Here is an 18,881-nt window from a genome sequence, read left to right on the forward strand (position 1 = left end):
AGGAGATAAGAAGATAGCAGTCACGTCTACAGGAGAGGAAGAGATAAGATCATAGCAGTCACATCTACAGGAGAGGAAAGGAGGAGATAAGAAAATAGCAGTCACGTCTACAGGAGAGGAGAGGAGATAGCAGTCACGTCTACAGGAGAGGAAAGGAGGAGATAAGAAAATAGCAGTCACGTCTACAGGAGAGGAAAGGAGGAGGTAAGAAGATAGCAGTCACGTCTACAGGAGAGGAGAGGAGGAGATAGGAAGATAGCAGTCACGTCTACAGGAGAGGAAAGAAGGAGGTAAGAAGATGGCAGTCATGTCTACAGGAGAGGAGAGGAGGAGATAGGAAGATAGCAGTCACGTCTACAGGAGAGGAGAGGAGGAGATAGGAAGATAGCAGTCACGTCTACAGGAGAGGAGAGGAGGAGATAGGAAGATAGCAGTCACGTCTACAGGAGAGGAAAGGAGGAGAGGGCTTATACCCACACATGCAGTCAGAGCCAGCCGTAAGTTAAATTGGGGGGGATCGGCACCTTATAAGCAAAGTAAAACTTTTTAGCAGCCCCCCCCTTTAGACAGCGGAAAGAAAATTTTTGAAATTTTAGCATTAATTTCCTTCAATTCTACACATTTTGCCACGGGGCGCACAGAAAATGTTGCAATTTTCAATCAATCTTCACACAATACCCCATAATGTCAAAGCAAAAACAGGTTTTTGCAAATGTATAAAAATGTTAAAATTATATATCACATTTACATAAGTATTCAGACCCTTTACTCAGTACTTTGTTGAAGCATCTTTGGCAGCAATTACAGCCTCAAGTCTTCTTGGGTATGACACTACAATCTTGGCATACCTGTATTTGGGGAGTTTCTCCCATTCTTCTCTGCAGATCCTCTCAAGCTCTGTCAGGTTGGATGGGGAGCATCGCTGCACAGCTATTTTCAGGTCTCTCCAGAGATGTTCGATCGGGTTCATGTCCGAGCTCTGGCTGGGACACTCAAGGACATTCAGAGACTTGTCCCGAAGCCACTCCTACATTGTCTTGGCTGTGTGCTTACGCTCGTTGTCCTGTTGGAAGGTGAACCTTCGCCCCAGTCTGAGGTCCTGAGCACTCTGGAGCAGGTTTTCATCAAGGATCTCTCTGTACTTTACTCCGTTCATCTTTGCCTCAATCCTGACTAGTCTCCCTGTCCCTGAAAACCATCCCACAACATTTTTACCTTTATTTAACTAGGCAAGTCAGTTAAGAACAAATTCTTATTTTCAATGATGGCTTAGGAACAGTGGGTTAACTGCCGTGTTCAGGGGCAGAACGACAGATTTTTACCTTGTCAGCTCGTGGATTCGATCTTGCAACCTTTCAGTTACAAGTCCAACGCTCTAACCACTAGGCTACCTGTCGCCACAATGATGCTGCCACCACAATGCTTCATCGTAGGGAAGGTGCCAGGTTTCCTCCAGACGTGACGCTTGGCATGCAGGCCAAAGAGTTCAATCTTGGTTTCATCAGACCAGAAAATCTTGTTTCTCATGGCCCTAGAGTCCTTTAGGTGCCTTTTGGCAAACTCCAAGCGGGCTGTCGTACCTTTTACTGAGGAGTGGCTTCCGTCTGGCCACTCTACCATAAAGGCCTGATTGGTGGAGTGCTGGAGAGATAGTTGTCCTTCTGGAAGTTTCTCCCATCTTCACAGAGGAACTCTGGAGCTCTCTCAGAGTGACCATCAGGTTCTTGGTCACTTCCCTGACCAAGGCCCTTCTCCCCCGATTGCTCAGTTTGACCGGTCGGCCAGCTCTATGAAGAGTCTTGGTGGTTCCAAACTTCTTCCATTTAAGAATGATGGAAGCCACTGTGTTCTTGGAGAAGTTCAATGCTGCAGAAAAGTTTTGGTACCCTTCCCCAGATCTGTGCCTCGACACATTCCTGTCTCGGAGCTCTACGGACAATTCCTTCGACCTGGTTTTTGCTCTGACATGCACTGTCAACTGTGGGACCTTATATAGACAGGCGTGTGCTTATCAAATTCATGTCCAATCAATTTAAATTACCACAGGTGGACTCCAATCAAGTTGTAGAAACATCTCAAGGATGAGCATAGCAAAGGGTCTGAATACTTCTGTAAATAAGGTATCTGTTTTTTATTTTTAATACATTTGCTAAAATCAAATAAAAATAACTTTTCATTTTGTCATTATGGGGTATTGTGTGTAGATTGATGAGATTTTTTAAATTTAATTTAATACATTTTAGAATAAGGCTGTAATGTAACAAAATGTTGAAAAAAGGAAGGGGTCTGAATACTTTCCGAATGCACTGTAAACATCAACATAAACACATGGGGTCTAAATGGACACCCTTGATAAAGAAGAGCAAAAAAGACTCAAATAAATAATTCAAATACTCAGCTATATTGTATTCTCCCAAAAATGGAAATGATTAATTCTTATTATTATTATCTATTTTATACTGATACAATATCCTTGCAAGGATAATGGCACTGAGCCTTACAAGAAATGGCCCCAGGACCAGTGGAAACAAAATAGCCCCATAACACATAAAGATCCACCACCATATTTTACAGCAGGTATGGGGCCAACGAGCTCTATTTTCACATCATCTGACCAAAGCACCGGTTCCAATCCAATGGCGCCTGAGGAGATGTTTTAAACTTTTAAGGGCTCTTAACCAATTGTGCTATTGTGTGTTTTTTCGTGTTATTTGTAACTTATTTGTTTCTGCCACTGGCTCTTATGACCGTAAAGAGCTTCTGGATATAAGGACAGCGATTTACTAACTTCGTACTGGACAAAGATTTTTTCTTTTATCGAATCGGAAGCAAAGGATTTACTTCAGACACCCGACAAGGCCCAAATCCCCGTCATTCGCAGGAGAAACAGACGGAGATATCGGGGTCGTAGGTCAGGGTGCCTCGTAAGGATCCGACAGCGAGTGGGTTATCTGCCTCTACCATCAGTCCTATTAGCCAACGTACAATCATTGGATAACAAAATAGATGAGCTACGATCACAAATAACATACCAACGGGACATTAAAAACTGTAATATCTTATGTTTCACCGAGTCGTGGCTGAACGACAACATGGATAACATACATCTGGCTGGTTTACGGTCCATCGGTAAGACAAGGGGTGGAGGTCTGTGTCTATTTGTAAATAACAGCTGGTGAACAAAATCTAATATTAAGGAAGTCTCAAGGTTTTACTCATCTGAGGGAGTATCTCATGATAAGCTGTAGACCCCACTATTTACCAAGAGAGTTTAGTTTTCATCTATATTTTTCGTAGCTGTCTGTTTACCACCACAAACCGATACTGGCACTAAGACCTCACTCAACGAGCTGTATAAGGCCAAAAGCAAACAGGAAAATGCTCATTCAGAGACGGCACTCCTAGTGGCCGGGGACTTTAATGCAGGGAAACTTTAATCCGTTTTACCTCATTTCTACCAGCATGTTAAATGTGCAACCAGAGGACAAAAAAAACTCTAGACCACCTTTATTCCACACACAGCGACGCGTACAAAGCTCTCCCTCACCCTCCATTTGGCAAATCTGACCATAATTCTATCCTCCTGATTCCTGCTTACAAGCTATAACTAAAGCAGGAAGTACAAGTGACTCGGTTAATAAAGAAGTGGTTAGATGAAGCAGATGCTAAGCTACAGGACTGTTTTGCACAGACTGGAATATGTTCCGTGGTTCTTCCGATGGCATGAAGTGCCTTGAAAAGCTGTCATGGCTCACATCAACACCATCATCCCAGAAACACTAGACCCACTCCAATTTGCATACCGCCCCAACAGATCTACAGATGATACAATCTCCATTGCACTCCACACTGCCCTTCCCCACCTGGACAAAAGGAACACCTATGTGAGAATGCTGTTCATTGACTACAGCTCAGCGTTCAACACCATAGTGCCCTCAAAGCTCATCACTAAGCTAAGGATCCTGGGACTAAACACCTCTCTCTGCAACTGGATCCTGGACTTCCTGACGCACCACCCCCAGGTGGTAAGGATAGGTAACAACACATCTGCCACGCTGATCCTCAACACCGGGGCCCCTCAGGGGTGCGTGCTCAGTCCCCTCCTGTACTCCCTGTTCACCCATGACTGCGTGGCCAGGCACGACTCCAACACCACCATTAAATTTGCCGATGACACAACAGTGGTAGACCTGAACACCGACAACAATGAGACAGCCTATAGGGAGGAGGTCAGAGACCTGGCCGTGTGGTGCCAGGACAACAACCTCTCCCTCAACGTGATCAAGACAAAGGAGATGATTGTGGACTACAGGAAAAGAGGACTGAGCACGCCCCATTCTCATCGACGGGGCTGTAGTGGAGCAGGTTGAGAGCTTCAAGTTCCTTGGTGTCCACATCACCAACAAACTATCATGGTCCAAACACGCCAAGACAGTGGTTAAGAGGGCACGACAAAGCCTATTCTCCTTCAGGAGACTGAAAAGATTTGGCATGGGTCCTCAGATCCTCAAAAAGTTCTACAGCTGCACCATCGAGAGCATCCTGACTGGTTGCATCACTGCCTGGTATGGCCTCCGACCGCAAGGTACTACAGAGGGTAGTGCGTACAGCCCAGTACATCACTGGGGCCAAGCTCCCTGCCATCCAGGACCTCTATACCAGGCGGTGTCAGAGGAAGGCCCTAAAAATTATCAATGACTTCATCCACCCTAGTCATAGACTGTTCTCTCTGCTACCGCACGGCAAGCAGTACCGGAGCACCAAGTCTAGGTCCAAGAGGCTTTTAAACAGCTTCTACCCTCAGGCCATAAGACTCCTGAACAGCTAATCAAATGGCTACCCAGACCCATCTTTTACGCTGCTGCTACTCACTGTTTATCATCTATGCATAGTCACTTTAACTCTACCTACATGTACATACTACCTCAAATACCTCGAATAACTGATCTTTAACTATTTTTATTTTTTACTTAACACTTATGTTTCTTAAAACGGCATTGTTGGTTAAGGACTTGTAAGTAAGCATTTCACTGTAAGGTCTACTACACCTGTTGTATTCAGCATTTCACTGTAAGGTCTACTACACCTGTTGCATTCAGCGTTTCACTGTAAGGTCTACTACACCTGTTGTAATTCAGCATTTCACTCTAAGGTCTACTACACCTGTTGTATTCAGCATTTCACTGTGAGGTCTACTACACCTGTTGTATTCAGCATTTCACTGTAAGGTCTACTACACCTGTTGTATTCAGCATTTCACTGTGAGGTCTACATCTGTTGTATTCAGCATTTCACTGTGAGGTCTACTACACCTGTTGTATTCAGCATTTCACTGTAAGGTCTACTACACCTGTTGTATTCAGCATTTCACTGTAAGGTCTACTACACCTGTTGTATTCAGCATTTCACTGTGAGGTCTACTACACCTGTTGTATTCAGCATTTCACTGTGAGGTCTACACCTGTTGTATTCAGCATTTCACTGTAAGGTCTACTACACCTGTTGTATTCAGCATTTCACTGTAAGGTCTACCACACCTGTTGTATTCAGCATTTCACTGTAAGGTCTACTACACCTGTTGTATTCAGCATTTCACTGTAAGGTCTACTACACCTGTTGTATTCAGCATTTCACTGTAAGGTCTACTACACCTGTTGTATTCAGCATTTCACTGTGAGGTCTACATCTGTTGTATTCAGCATTTCACTGTGAGGTCTACTACACCTGTTGTATTCAGCATTTCACTGTAAGGTCTACTACACCTGTTGTATTCAGCATTTCACTGTAAGGTCTACTACACCTGTTGTATTCAGCATTTCACTGTGAGGTCTACTACACCTGTTGTATTCAGCATTTCACTGTGAGGTCTACACCTGTTGTATTCAGCATTTCACTGTAAGGTCTACTACACCTGTTGTATTCAGCATTTCACTGTAAGGTCTACCACACCTGTTGTATTCAGCATTTCACTGTAAGGTCTACCACACCTGTTGTATTCAGCATTTCACTGTAAGGTCTACTACACCTGTTGTATTCAGCATTTCACTGTAAGGTCTACTACACCTGTTGTATTCAGCATTTCACTGTAAGGTCTACTACACCTGTTGTATTCAGTATTTCACTGTAAGGTCTACTACACCTGTTGTATTCAGCATTTCACTCTAAGGTCTACTACACCTGTTGTATTCAGCGTTTAGCAAACTCTAGGCGTTTACATTTGTTGGATGACGTGAAAATAGAGCTCTTTGGTCATGGACACCAGTGGTGGGTTTGGTGTCGAAATGAGAACGCATAAGCAGAAAATAATCCCATACCTGCTGGAAAATATGGTGGTGGATATGATACCAGTGGTATATATGAAAAAAAATATTTTATAAAATATTGAATTTGGACTTTACTCATTTTTCGTACAGATATTGGCAAGTCTAACTCAAGGACTTAAGTACTTTTTCAAGCACAAATATTCATTTTCAAGGACCATCAATTTGTATTAGTTACTGTTATGCAATTGTTTCTAGTCTCCACCAGGTGGCAGTATATTACCCCAACCTCATGAAAACCCCCCAACTAACTTACTGTTCATCACTACCTTACAAGTTCTACTCAATAATACGTTTCTTATTGACGTGAGTGATAAGTACTGATCGCTATAGCTATAAAAAAACAAAAAACATATTGTTTCCGACTGGCAGTTTTAATGTCGCCAGTCAGGCTGTGTGAAGGAAAACGTCAGGTTTACGGCCAACAGAACCTGCTGCTGCTTGATAAAGAAAGTTCTGGAGAGAAAAGAAGTCCCAGTGTAAAACTGGCGGCCGACACATTTCTGTTGCGTCTCACACGGTGTGGGGTTGGTGTGGTCCAGTGCTGCAGTGGTTTATAAAAAAAAAGGTAGGTAAAACTATACTTAACAAAAATATAAACGCAACATGTAAAGTGTTTTTCTAATATATATATATTTTTTTATATAAACATATTTGATCATTTTGTGTTTTCTCCTCTCATTTTAATTCAAGTACCAACTGGAGAATAAGTCTGATTTTCAAGGTATTCCAGGACTTGAATTTCAGAGTGATAAATTCAAGTACTTTAATAAGCTCCTCAATCACCTTGTGTTACAGTAATGTTGTCTGGTTTCAATAAAGATAAAAGCACAGCTGAAAGACTGGGTTTAAAAGCTCTCCCAGGGTGTTTCCTAGGATGTCTCCTAGGGTGTTTCCTAGGGTGTCTCCTAGGGTGTTTCCTACGGTGTTTCCTACGTAGTTTTAGTCTAAAAACAACTGTAAATCATAAGAAACAAGGCTTTGAAGAGTCTGTCGTCCTGTATATAGGAGATATAACAAAGATCAGGAAATATTTTACACATATTTAACACCTTTTTTTGGGTAGGCATAAAACAACCTCCATACTTCCATTCATTTTTTTAAACTGGTACCATTGCATGACATAAGTATTTGATACATCAGAAAAGCAGAACTTAATACTTGGTACAGAAACCTTTGTTTGCAATTACAGATATCATACGTTTCCTGTAGTTCTTGACCAGGTTTGCACACACTGCAGCAGGCATGGTGGCCCACTCCTCCATACAGACCTTCTCCAGATCCTTCAGATTTCGGGGCTGTCGCTGGGCAATACGGACTTTCAGCTCGCTCCAAAGATTTTCTATTGGGTTCAGGTCTGGAGACTGGCTAGGCCACTCCAGGACCTTGAGATGCTTCTTACGTAGCCACTCCTTAGTTGCTGTGTGTTTCGGGTCGTTGTCATGCTGGAAGACCCAGCCACGACCCATCTTCAATGCTCTTACTGAGGGAAGGAGGTTGTTTGCCAAGATCTCGCGATACATGGCCCCATCCATCCTCCCCTCAATACGGTGCAGTTGTCCTGTCCCCTTTGCAGAAAAGCATCCCCAAAGAATGATGTTTCCACCTCCATGCTTCACGGTTGGGATGGTGTTCTTGGGGTTGTACTCATCCTTCTTCTTCCTCCAAACACAGCGAGTGGAGTTTAGACCAAAAAGCTCTATTTTTGTCTCATCAGACCACATGACCTTCTCCCATTCCTCCTCTGGATCATCCAGATGGTCATTGGCAAACTTCAGACGGGCCTGGACATGCGCTGGCTTGAGCAGGGGGACATTGCGTGCGCTGCAGGATTTTAATCCATGACGGCGTAGTGTGTTACTAATGGTTTTCTTTGAGACTGCAGTCCCAGCTCTCTTCAGGTCATTGACCAGGTCCTGCCGTGTAGTTCTGGGCTGATCCCTCACCTTCCTCATGATCATTGATGCCCCACGAGGTGAGATCTTGCATGGAGCCCCAGACCGACGGTGATTGACCGTCATCTTGAACTTCTTCCATTTTCTAATAATTGCGCCAACAGTTGTTGCCTTCTCACCAAGCTGCTTGCCTATTGTCCTGTAGCCCATCCCAGCCTTGTGCAGGTCTACAATTTTATCCCTGATGTCCTTACACAGCTCTCTGGTCTTGGCCATTGTGGAGAGGTTGGAGTCTGTTTGATTGAGTATGTGGACAGGTGTCTTTTATACAGGTAACGAGTTCAAACAGGTGCAGTTAATACAGGTAATGAGTGGAGAACAGGAGGGCTTCTTAAAGAAAAACTAACAGGTCTGTGAGAGTCGGAATTCTTACTGGTTGGTAGGTGATCAAATACTTATGTCATGCAATAAAATGCAAATGAATTACTTAAAAATCATACAATGTGATTTTCTGGATTTTTGTTTTAGATTCCGTCTCTCACAGTTGAAGTGTACCTATGATAAAACTTACAGACCTCTACATGCTTTGTAAGTAGGAAAACCTGCAAAATCAGCAGTGTATCAAATGCTTGTTCTCCCCACTGTACATACGTTTCCGTAAGAAGACCAATTTTGGGGGTGTCTCCTGGTCTGACAAACACCCCTCTAGCTCTGCCACCTTTCACCCCAGATGGGATGTCTCCTGGTCTGACAAACACCCCTCTAGCTCTGCCACCTTTCACCTCAGATGGGATGTCTCCTGGTCTGACAAACACCCCTCTAGCTCTGTCACCTTTCACCTCAGATGTGATGTCTCCTGGTCTGACAAACACCCCTCTAGCTCTGCCACCTTTCACCTCAGATGGGATGTCTCCTGGTCTGATAAACACCCCTCTAGCTCTGCCACCTTTCACCTCAGATGGGATGTCTCCTGGTCTGACAAACACCCCTCTAGCTCTGCCACCTTTCACCTCAGATGTGATGTCTCCTGGTCTGACAAACACCCCTCTAGCTCTGTCACCTTTCACCTCAGATGGGATGTCTCCTGGTCTGATAAACACCTCTCTAGCTCTGTCACCTTTCACCTCATATGGGATGTCTCCTGGTCAGACCAACACCGCTCTGTCACCTTCCACCTCAGATGGGATGTCTCCTGGTCTGACAAACACCGTTCTAGCTCTGTCACCTTTCACCTCAGATGGGATGTCTCCTGGTCTGATAAACACCTCTCTGTCTCCTGGTCTGACAAACACCTCTCTAGCTCTGCCACCTTTCACCCCAGATGTGATGTCTCCTGGTCTGATAAACACCTCTCTAGCTCTGCCACCTTTCACCCCAGATGTGATGTCTACTGGTCTGACAAACACCTCTCTGTCACCTTTCACCTCAGATGGGATGTCTCCTGGTCTGACCAACACCTCTCTGTCACCTTTCACCTCAGATGTGATGTCTCCTGGTCTGATAAACACCGCTCTGCCACCTTTCACCTCAGATGGGATGTCTCCTGGTCTGATAAACACCGCTCTGCCACCTTTCACCTCAGATGTGATGTCTCCTGGTCTGACAAACACCCCTCTAGCTCTGCCACCTTTCACCTCAGATGTGATGTCTCCTGGTCTGATAAACACCTCTCTAGCTCTGTCACCTTTCACCTCAGATGGGATGTCTCCTGGTCTGACGAACACCTCTCTGTCACCTTTCACCTCAGATGGGATGTCTCCTGGTCTGACAAACACCTCTCTAGCTCTGTCACCTTTCACCCCAGATGTGGAAGAGCGACATCGGTGGATGCGGTGGATTGAGACGCATTCGATGGAAAACATCAGATATCAGATATCCTTAAACTGGCGGATTTTGATGTGGATATTGTTATTTTGTTTTCTTAGATTGACGCACTAGGGGGTTAAACAAAATCTCTCTCTCTCTGAGCAGTTGCATTAGTATAAAATAACACCATTTTGTGTTGAGCATACAGTATAGCTCAGAATTTAAATTATTTATTTTATACACTCATTTTTGCTCATCTTCATCAAGGGTGTCAATAATTTGGGACCCCGCTGTACATGTACACCACACACACACACACACACACACACACACACACACACACACACACACACACACACACACACACACACACACACACACACACACACATACAACGCACCATTAAAGCACTGGATCCATTTTCTCCTTTCGTCTCTCTGGCCGCCTACATCAAACATACTGAGAGAGGAGGGAGGAGGGAGGTGAGAGGAGAGAGGGAGGAGGGAGGAGAGAAGGAGGAGAGGAGAGGGGGAGAGAGGAGAGAGAGGGAGGAGAGAAGAGAGAAGGAGGAGAGGGGAGAGGAGAGGGGGAGAGGAGAGAGAGGGAGGGGAGAAGAGAGGGGGAGAGAGGAGAGAGGGAGGAGGGAGGTGAGAGGGAGGAGGGAGGAGAGAAGAGAGGAGAGGAGAGGAGGAGGAGAGGGGGAGAGAGGAGAGAGAGGGAGGAGAAGAGAGGAGTGGAGAGAAGGAGGAGACAGGAGAATAGAGGAGAGAGGGGGGATAGAGGGAGGAGAGCGAGAGGAGAAAGGAGAGGGAGGAGGAGAGTAGAGCAGAGAGGAGAGAGGGAGGTGAGGAGAAAAGAGTAGAGAGAGGAGAGGGGAGAGAGGAGACGAGAGTAGAGAGAGGAGAGGGGAGAGAGGAGACGAGAGTACAGAGGAGACGAGAGAGGGAGGAGAGAAGAGAGAGGGAGGAGAGGGGAGAGGAGAGAAGAGAGGGAGGAGAGGAGAGAGGAGAGCGAGAGGAGAAAGGAGAGGGAGGAGGAGAGTAGAGCAGAGAGGAGAGAGGGAGGTGGGGAGAAAAGAGTAGAGAGAGGAGAGAGGAGACGAGAGTAGACAGGAGACGAGAGAGGGAGGAGAGAAGAGAGAGGGAGGAGAGGGGAAAGGAGAGAAGAGAGAAGAGAGGAGAGAAACAGGAGAGAATAGAGGAGACAGAAGACAGAGACAGAATATTAGGTCACATAACCACATGTAACACTGGATTGGCTGACTGGACTGGCTGACTGGACTGGCTGGCTGGCTAACTGACTGGCTGACTGGACTGACTGGCTGGATTGACTGGCTGACTGGATTGACTGGCTGACTGGACTGACTGGCTGGACTGACTGGCTGGCTGGCTGGCTAACTGACTGGCTGACTGGACTGACTGGCTGGGTGACTGGTGGGACTGGCTGATTGGCTGACTGGCTGACTGAACTGGCTGCCTGACTGGCTGACTGAACTGGCTGCCTGACTGGACGGCTGACTGATTGACTGACTGGCTGACTGACTGGACTGGACTGGCTGGCTGACTGGACTGGGTGACTGGACTGGCTGGCTGGCTGACTGGCTGACAGGACTGGCTGACTGGACTGGATGACTGGACTGGATGACTGACTGGACTGACTGAACTGGCTGACTGGACTGGCTGACTGGACAGGCTGACTGGACTGGAAAGACTGGACAGATGGACTGGACTGGCTGACTGGACTGACTTGGCTGGCTGACTAGACTGACTGACTGACTGGCTGACTGGACTGACTGACTGGACTGACTGGCTGACTGGACTGGCTGGGCTGGCTGGATGACTGGACTGGCTGACTGACTGGAGTGAGTGATTGGACTGGCTGACTGACTAGACTGGTTGGATGACTGGACTGGCTGACTGACTGACCGACTGGACTGACTGGCTGATTGGCTGGTTGACTGACAGAGTAGGAATGCTGATCTAGGATCTGGTACCCCCTGTCCATCTAATCATATGAACTATGATCTAACAAGGAAACTGATCTCAGCCCTCTTACCCTGTCTGAGATGCTTTATCTTTAGACAGACAGACAGACAGACAGACAGACAGACAGACAGACAGACAGACAGACAGACAGACAGACAGACAGACAGACAGACAGACAGACAGACAGACAGACAAATAGAGATTGAGAGAGAGAGCAAGACAGACAGACAGACAGACAGACAGACAGACAGACAGACAGACAGACAGACAGACAGACAGACAGACAGACAGACAGACAGACAGACAGACAGAGAGAGAGACAGAGACAGAGACAGAGACAGAGAGACAGATTGAGAGAGAGAGCAAGAGAGAGAGCAAGAGAGACAGAGAGACAGAGAGACAGACTTACTGAAAGTTGACTTTGTCTACTTGGAATCGCGTCTCGAATATCCCTGAAGTTAACACTCTGCATCGTAGCAGGTCCTGGTCTGTGGGAGTGTAGTCTCCTTGTCTTACTGAGTCAATTCTGTCCAGGAAACTGCAGAAACACACACACACACACACCATTATCACTCATGTCATTCTGTCCAGGAAACTGAAAACAGACACACACCATTATCACTCATGTCATTCTGTGTCACTAGGGTTGACTGTGGGCTCTCGTTCACCGTGGCCGACGTGATCAAGACATTTAAACGTTTTAACCCTCGCAAGGTTGCCGGCCCAGACGTCATCCCTAGCCGCGTCCTCAGAGCATGCGCAGACCAACTTGCTGGAGTGTTAACGGAGATATTCAATCTCTCTCTATTCCAGTCTGTTGTCCCCACATACTTCAAGATGGCCACCATTGTTCCTGTACCCAAGAACGCTAAGGTAACTGAACTAAATGACTATCGCCCCGTAGCACTCACTTCTGTCATCATGAAGTGCTTTGAGAGGCTAGTTAAGGATCATATCACCTCTACCTTACCTGACACCCTAGACCCACTTCAATTTGCTTACCGCCCCAATAGGTCCACTGACGATGCAATCGCCATCACTCTGCACACTGCCCTATCCCATCTGGACAAGAGGAATACCTATGTAAGAATGCTGTTCATTGACTACAGCTCAGCATTCAACACCATAGTACCCTCCAAACTCGTCATTAAGCTGGAGGCCCTGGGTCTGAACCCCGCCCTGTGCAACTGGGTCCTGGACTTCCTGATGGGTCACCCCCAGGTGGTGAAGGTAGGAAACAACACCTCCACTTTGCTGATCCTCAACACAGGGGCCCCACAAGGGTGCGTGCTCAGCCCCCTCCTGTACTCCCTATTCACCCATGACTGTGTGGCCATGCACGCCTCCAACTCAATCGTCAAGTTTGCAGACGACACAACAGTAGTGGGCTTGATTACCAACAACGACGAGACGGCCTACAGGGAGGAGGTGAGGGCCCTCGGAGTGTGGTGTCAGGAAAATAACCTCTCACTCAACATCAACAAAATGAAGGAGCTGATCGTAGACTTCAGGAAACAGCAGAGGGAGCACCCCCCTATCCACATCGACGGGATAGTAGTGGAGAAGGTGGAAGGTTTTAAGTTCCTCGGCGTACACATCACTGACAAACTGAAATGGTCCACCCACACAGACAGTTTGGTGAAGAAGGCACAACAGCGCCTCTTCAACCTCAGGAGACTGAAGAAATTTGTCTTGAAACCTAAGACCCTCACAAACGTTTACAGATGCATCATCGAGAGCATCCTGTCGGGCTGTATCACCGCCTGGTACGGAAACTGCACCGCTCGCAAACCACAGGGCTCTCCAGAGGGTGGTGAGGTCTGCCCAACGCATCACCGGGGACAAACTGCCTACAATCCAGGACACCTACAGCACCCGATGTCACAGGAAGGCTGAAAAGATAATCAAGGACATCAACCACCCGAGCCACTGGCTGTTCACCCCGCTATCATCCAGAATTCGAGGTCAGTACAGGTGCATCAAAGCTGAAACCGAGAGACTGAAAAACTGCTTTTATCTCAAGGCCATCAGACTATTAAAAAGCCATCACCAGCAGGCTACCACCCAGCACCCTGCCCTGAACTTAATCACTGGTCATCAGCCGTCTACGACCCAGTACCCTGCCCTGAACTTAATCACTGGTCATCAGCCGTCCACGACCCAGTACCCTGCCCTGAACTTAATCACTGGTCATCAGCCGTCCACGACCCAGTACCCTGCCCTGAACTTAATCACTGGTCATCAGCCGTCCACGACCCAGTACCCTGCCCTGAACTTAATCACTGGTCATCAGCCGTCCACGACCCAGTACCCTGCCCTGAACTTAATCACTGGTCATCAGCCTGCTACCACCCAGTACCCTGCCCTGAACTTACTACCCCCACCACTACCCTCAACATACCCCACCACTACCCCCAACACACCCCACCACTACCCCACCACTACCCCCAACACACCCCACCACTACCCCCACCACTACCCCACCACTACCCCCAACACACCCCACCACTACCCCCACCACCACTACCCCCACCACTACCCTCAACACACCCCACCACTACCCCCACCACCACTACCCCACCACTACCCCACCACTACCCCCAACACACCCCACCACTACCCCCACCACTACCCCAACCACACCCCACCACTACCCCACCACTACCCCCAACACACCCCACCACTACCCCACCACCACCCCCAACACACCCCACCACTACCCCACCACCACCCCCACCACTACCCCACCACTACCCCAACACACCCCACCACTACCCCACCACTACCCCAACACACCCCACCACTACCCCACCACCACCCCCACCACTACCCCCAACACACCCCACCACTACCCCACCACCACCCCCAACACACCCCGCCACTGCCTTGTGACTGTGGTTCTGTGACAGTCTTGTGACTGTGGTTCTGTGACTGCCTTGTGACTGTGGTTCTGTGACTGCCTTGTGACTGTGGTTCTGTGACTGCCTTGTGACTGTGGTTCTGTGACTGTGGTTCTGTGACTGTGGTTCTGTGACTGCCTTGTGACCGTGGTTCTGTGACTGTGGTTCTGTAACTGTCTTGTGACTGTGGTTCTGTGACTGCCTTGTGACTGTGGTTCTGTGACTGTGGTTCTGTGACTGTGGTTCTGTCACTGCCTTGTGACTGTGGTTCTGTGACCGTGGTTCTGTGACCGTGGTTCTGTTACTGCCTTGTGACTGTGATTCTGTGACTGCCTTTTGACTGTGGTTCTGTGACTGTGGTTCTGTGACCGCCTTGTGACTGTGCTATTGTTGGAGTGGTGGTGAGCCAAATATAACCCTACTGCTCTGAGCTTAGCCACAACACACACACACACACACACACACACACACACACACACACACACACACACACACACACACACACACACAGATCACATTGCTTATTCAGTGGCCTTAAGAGACATCAGCTTACCAAAAAGGCTTTGCAACAATGTGACCGATATTCTCTCTCTCTTTCAGTCTGTGTGTCTGTGTCTGTGTGTGTGCGTGTGTGTCTGTCTCTGTGTGTGTGTGTGTGTCTGTGTGTCTGTCTGTCTGTCTGTGTCTGTGTGTGTGTGTGTGTGTGTGTGTGTGTGTCTGTGTCTGTGTGTGTGTGTGTGTGTCTGTGTGTGTCTGTGTGTGTCTGTGTGTGTCTGTGTGTGTCTGTGTGTGTCTGTGTGTGTGTGTGTGTGTGTGTGTCTGTGTCTGTGTCTGTGTGTGTCTGTTTCTGTGTGACTGCTTACAGACCGGTTTCTCCATGTCTGTGCTTGTGGGCCAGTCTGTCTGTCTGTGCTTGTTGGGCCAGTCTGTCTGTCTGTGCTTGTGGGCCAGTCTGTCTGTCTGTACTTGTGGGCCATATTTTGATTTGTTTAACACTTTTTTTTGGTTACTACATGATTCCATATGTGTTATTTCATAGTTTTGATGTCTTCACTATCATTCTACAATGTAGAAAATAGTACAAATAAAGTCAAACCATGGAATGTTTAGGTGTGTTTGAATGTTTGACTGGTACTGAATGTGTGAAATTTGTTTTGATTTAGAATAGATCATTAACACGCACCTGTCTCAAAACAGGAGCAGGGGGGAAAAATACATGTCATCTATTCACTTAAATAGCGAACGGAGGACGATTTTCCCCGTGGTTTATTTTTATGCCAACCAGGTAGGCTTATACTCCTGTTGTGAAGAGAAGCAATGTGCTTAATATTAGGAAAGTTTTGAAATATATATAGTAGGCCTATAGAAAGCTGATGGGATCCTCCTCTTTTTAATAAAGGCCATCACTCTTGTTTTCTCACGCAATTGCACAGCCAATAGAAATGTTGTGCAACATGAGCTCATGAACTCTCATGAAGTGTTTGATTAGATTTTCGATTACATTTGCATTAATGTCAGAGTGATTAGAGGGACAACAGAGTGCTGAGTACCAGACAGTTAGCAAGTTTGGTAGGCTACTAATGACCATCAGCAGCATCAGAGCTCCCACACCAAGTCCCGCCCCCGCCCCTCCCACACCAAGCCCCGCCCCTTCACACACCAAGCCCTGCCCCCCCACACCAAGCCCCACCCCTCACACACCAAGCCCTGCCCCATCCCACACCAAGCCCCGCCCCTCACACACCAAGCCCCGCCCCTGTCCCGTCACTCAAGGAAATAGCAGTTGTTGACCACAGAGTCATGAGTAGGGTTGAAATCCTGGTTAGAGGATCCTGGATTTACTGCAAATTCTCTCCGGATTCTGGGAATCCTCCAACCAGGATTTGGAGAAAACAAGGGAATTTGATGAACATTTTGCAACCCTAGTCACGAGCACGTCGTTGCCGCGCACTCTGCAGTCTGAGTAGTCAAATAGATGCAACAAGAATATTCAAAAACATAAAATACAGTGAAAAATATTGTGATATGATATTTTGTCAATATACAGTAGACCAGGAGGACCAGTGGAGGAAGCAGTTAGAGACTGAGGGGGGGGGCAGCCCAGCTCTTCTTTCCTCTCCTGCTCTGTAATTACCCCACGTGGGGCTGGTCATATTGAGCCTGGTGGTGGTGCTGGCCTGGGCATGGAGCACCCTGAGCACAAAGGGGGGAGAGAGAGAGAAGGGGGAGAGAGGGAGAGAAAGGGGGAGAGAGAGAAAGGGGGAGAGAGGAGAGAGGAAGGGGGAGAGAGAAAAAGGGAGAGAGAGAGGAAGGGGGAGAGAAAGGAAGGGGGAGAGAGAGAGGAAGGGGGAGAGAGAGAGGAAGGGGGAGAGAGAGAGAGGGAGTGAGAGAGAGGGGAAAGGGGAGAGAGAGAGAGAAAGGGGGAGAGAGAGGGAGAGAGAGAGAAAGAGAGAGGGAGGGAGGGAGAGAGGGGAAAGGGGAGAGAGAGAGAGAGAAAGGGGGAGAGAGAGAGAGAAAAGGGGGAGAGAGAGAAGGGAGAGAGAGAGGAAGGGGGAGAGAAAGGAAGGGGAGAGAGAGAGAGAGAGAGGGAGAGAGAGGAAGGGGAGAGAGAGGGAGAGAAAGGGGGAGAGAGAGAAAGGGGGAGAGAGGAGAGAGGAAGGGGGGAGAGAGAAAAGGGAGAGAGAGAGGAAGGGGGAGATAAAGGAAGGGGGAGAGAAAGGAAGGGGGAGAGAGAGAGAGACAGGGGGTGAAAGGGGAGTAAAGGGGGAGAGGGGATAGATAGAGAAACAAAGATGTAGCAGGAAGGATAGATAGAGGGATGAGGGAGAAGGGGGGAGAGAGAGGAAGGGGGAGAGAGGAAGAGAGAGAGAGGGAGGAAGGGAGAGAGAGGAAGAGAGAGAGAGAGAGAGACAGGGGGTGAAAGGGGAGTAAAGGGGGAGAGGGGATAGATAGAGAAACAAAGATGTAGCAGGAAGGATAGATAGAGGGATGAGGGAGAAGGGGGGAGAGAGAGGAAGGGGGAGAGAGGAAGAGAGAGAGAGGGAGGAAGGGAGAGAGAGGAAGAGAGAGAGAGAGAGAGAGAGAGAGAGAGAGAGAGAGAGAGAGAGAGAGAGAGGAAGGGGGAGAGAGAAGGAGAGAGGAAGGGAGAGAGAGAGAGAGAGAGAGGAAGGGGGAGGGAGAGAGGAAGGGGAAGAGAGAGAGAGAGAGGAAGGGGGAGGGAGAGAGGAATGGGGATAGAGAGAGGAAGGGGAATGAGAGAGAGGGAGAGAGAGGAAGGGGAGAGAGAGGGAGAGAAAGGGGGAGAGAGAGAAAGGGGGAGAGAGGAGAGAGGAAGGGGGGAGAGAGAGAAGGGCGAGAGAGAGGAAGGGGGAGAGAAAGGAAGGGGGAGAGAGAGAGAGAGAGAGAGAGAGGAAGGGGGAGGGAGAGAGGAATGGGGATAGAGAAAGGAAGGGGAAAGAGAGAGAGAGAGGGAGAGAGAGGAAGGGGAGAGAGAGGGAGAGAAAGGGGGAGAGAGAGAAAGGGGGAGAGAGGAGAGAGGAAGGGGGAGAGAGAAAAGGGAGAGAGAGAGGAAGGGGGAGAGAAAGGAAGGGGGAGATAAAGGAAGGGGGAGAGAGAGAGGAAGGGGGAGAGAGAGAGGAAGGGGGAGAGAGAGAGAGGGAGTGAGAGAGAGAGGAAAGGGGAGAGAGAGAGAAAGGGGGAGAGAGAGAGAGAGGGGGGAGAGAGAGGGAGAGAGAGAGAAAGAGAGAGGGAGAGAGGGGAAAGGGAGAGAGAGAGAAAGGGGGAGAGAGAGAGAGAAAAGGGGAGAGAGAGAAAGGGGGAGGGGGAGAGAGAGAATGGGTGAGAGAAAGGGAGAGAGGAAGGGGGGGAGAGAGAGAATGGTTGAGAGAAAGGGAGAGAGGAAGGGGGGGAGAGAGAGAGAAAGAGAGGAAGGGGGAGAGAGAGAGGGGGAGAGAGAGAGAAAGGGGGAGAGAGAGG

At 48.1% G+C, this 18,881-nt stretch overlaps 1 protein-coding gene across 1 annotated transcript in view; it reads right to left on the reverse strand.

Annotated features, from left to right (window-relative positions):
* The window catches only part of LOC106592495 (guanine nucleotide-binding protein G(s) subunit alpha), an 88,145-nt gene that overhangs the window by 24,625 nt on the left and 44,639 nt on the right, over positions 1 to 18,881 (reverse strand). The window contains exons 2-3 of the mRNA XM_045694526.1: positions 12,416 to 12,544; positions 10,422 to 10,480 (exon numbers count right to left, since the gene is read on the reverse strand). Of these exons, the coding sequence (XP_045550482.1) occupies positions 10,422 to 10,479 (58 nt within the window). The 5' untranslated portion in view covers position 10,480; positions 12,416 to 12,544. The remainder of the gene's footprint in view (positions 1 to 10,421; positions 10,481 to 12,415; positions 12,545 to 18,881) is intronic.

The sequence above is a fragment of the Salmo salar genome, chromosome ssa14 (genome assembly GCF_905237065.1).
Source record: "Salmo salar chromosome ssa14, Ssal_v3.1, whole genome shotgun sequence".
Classification (NCBI taxonomy): Eukaryota; Metazoa; Chordata; class Actinopteri; order Salmoniformes; family Salmonidae; genus Salmo; species Salmo salar.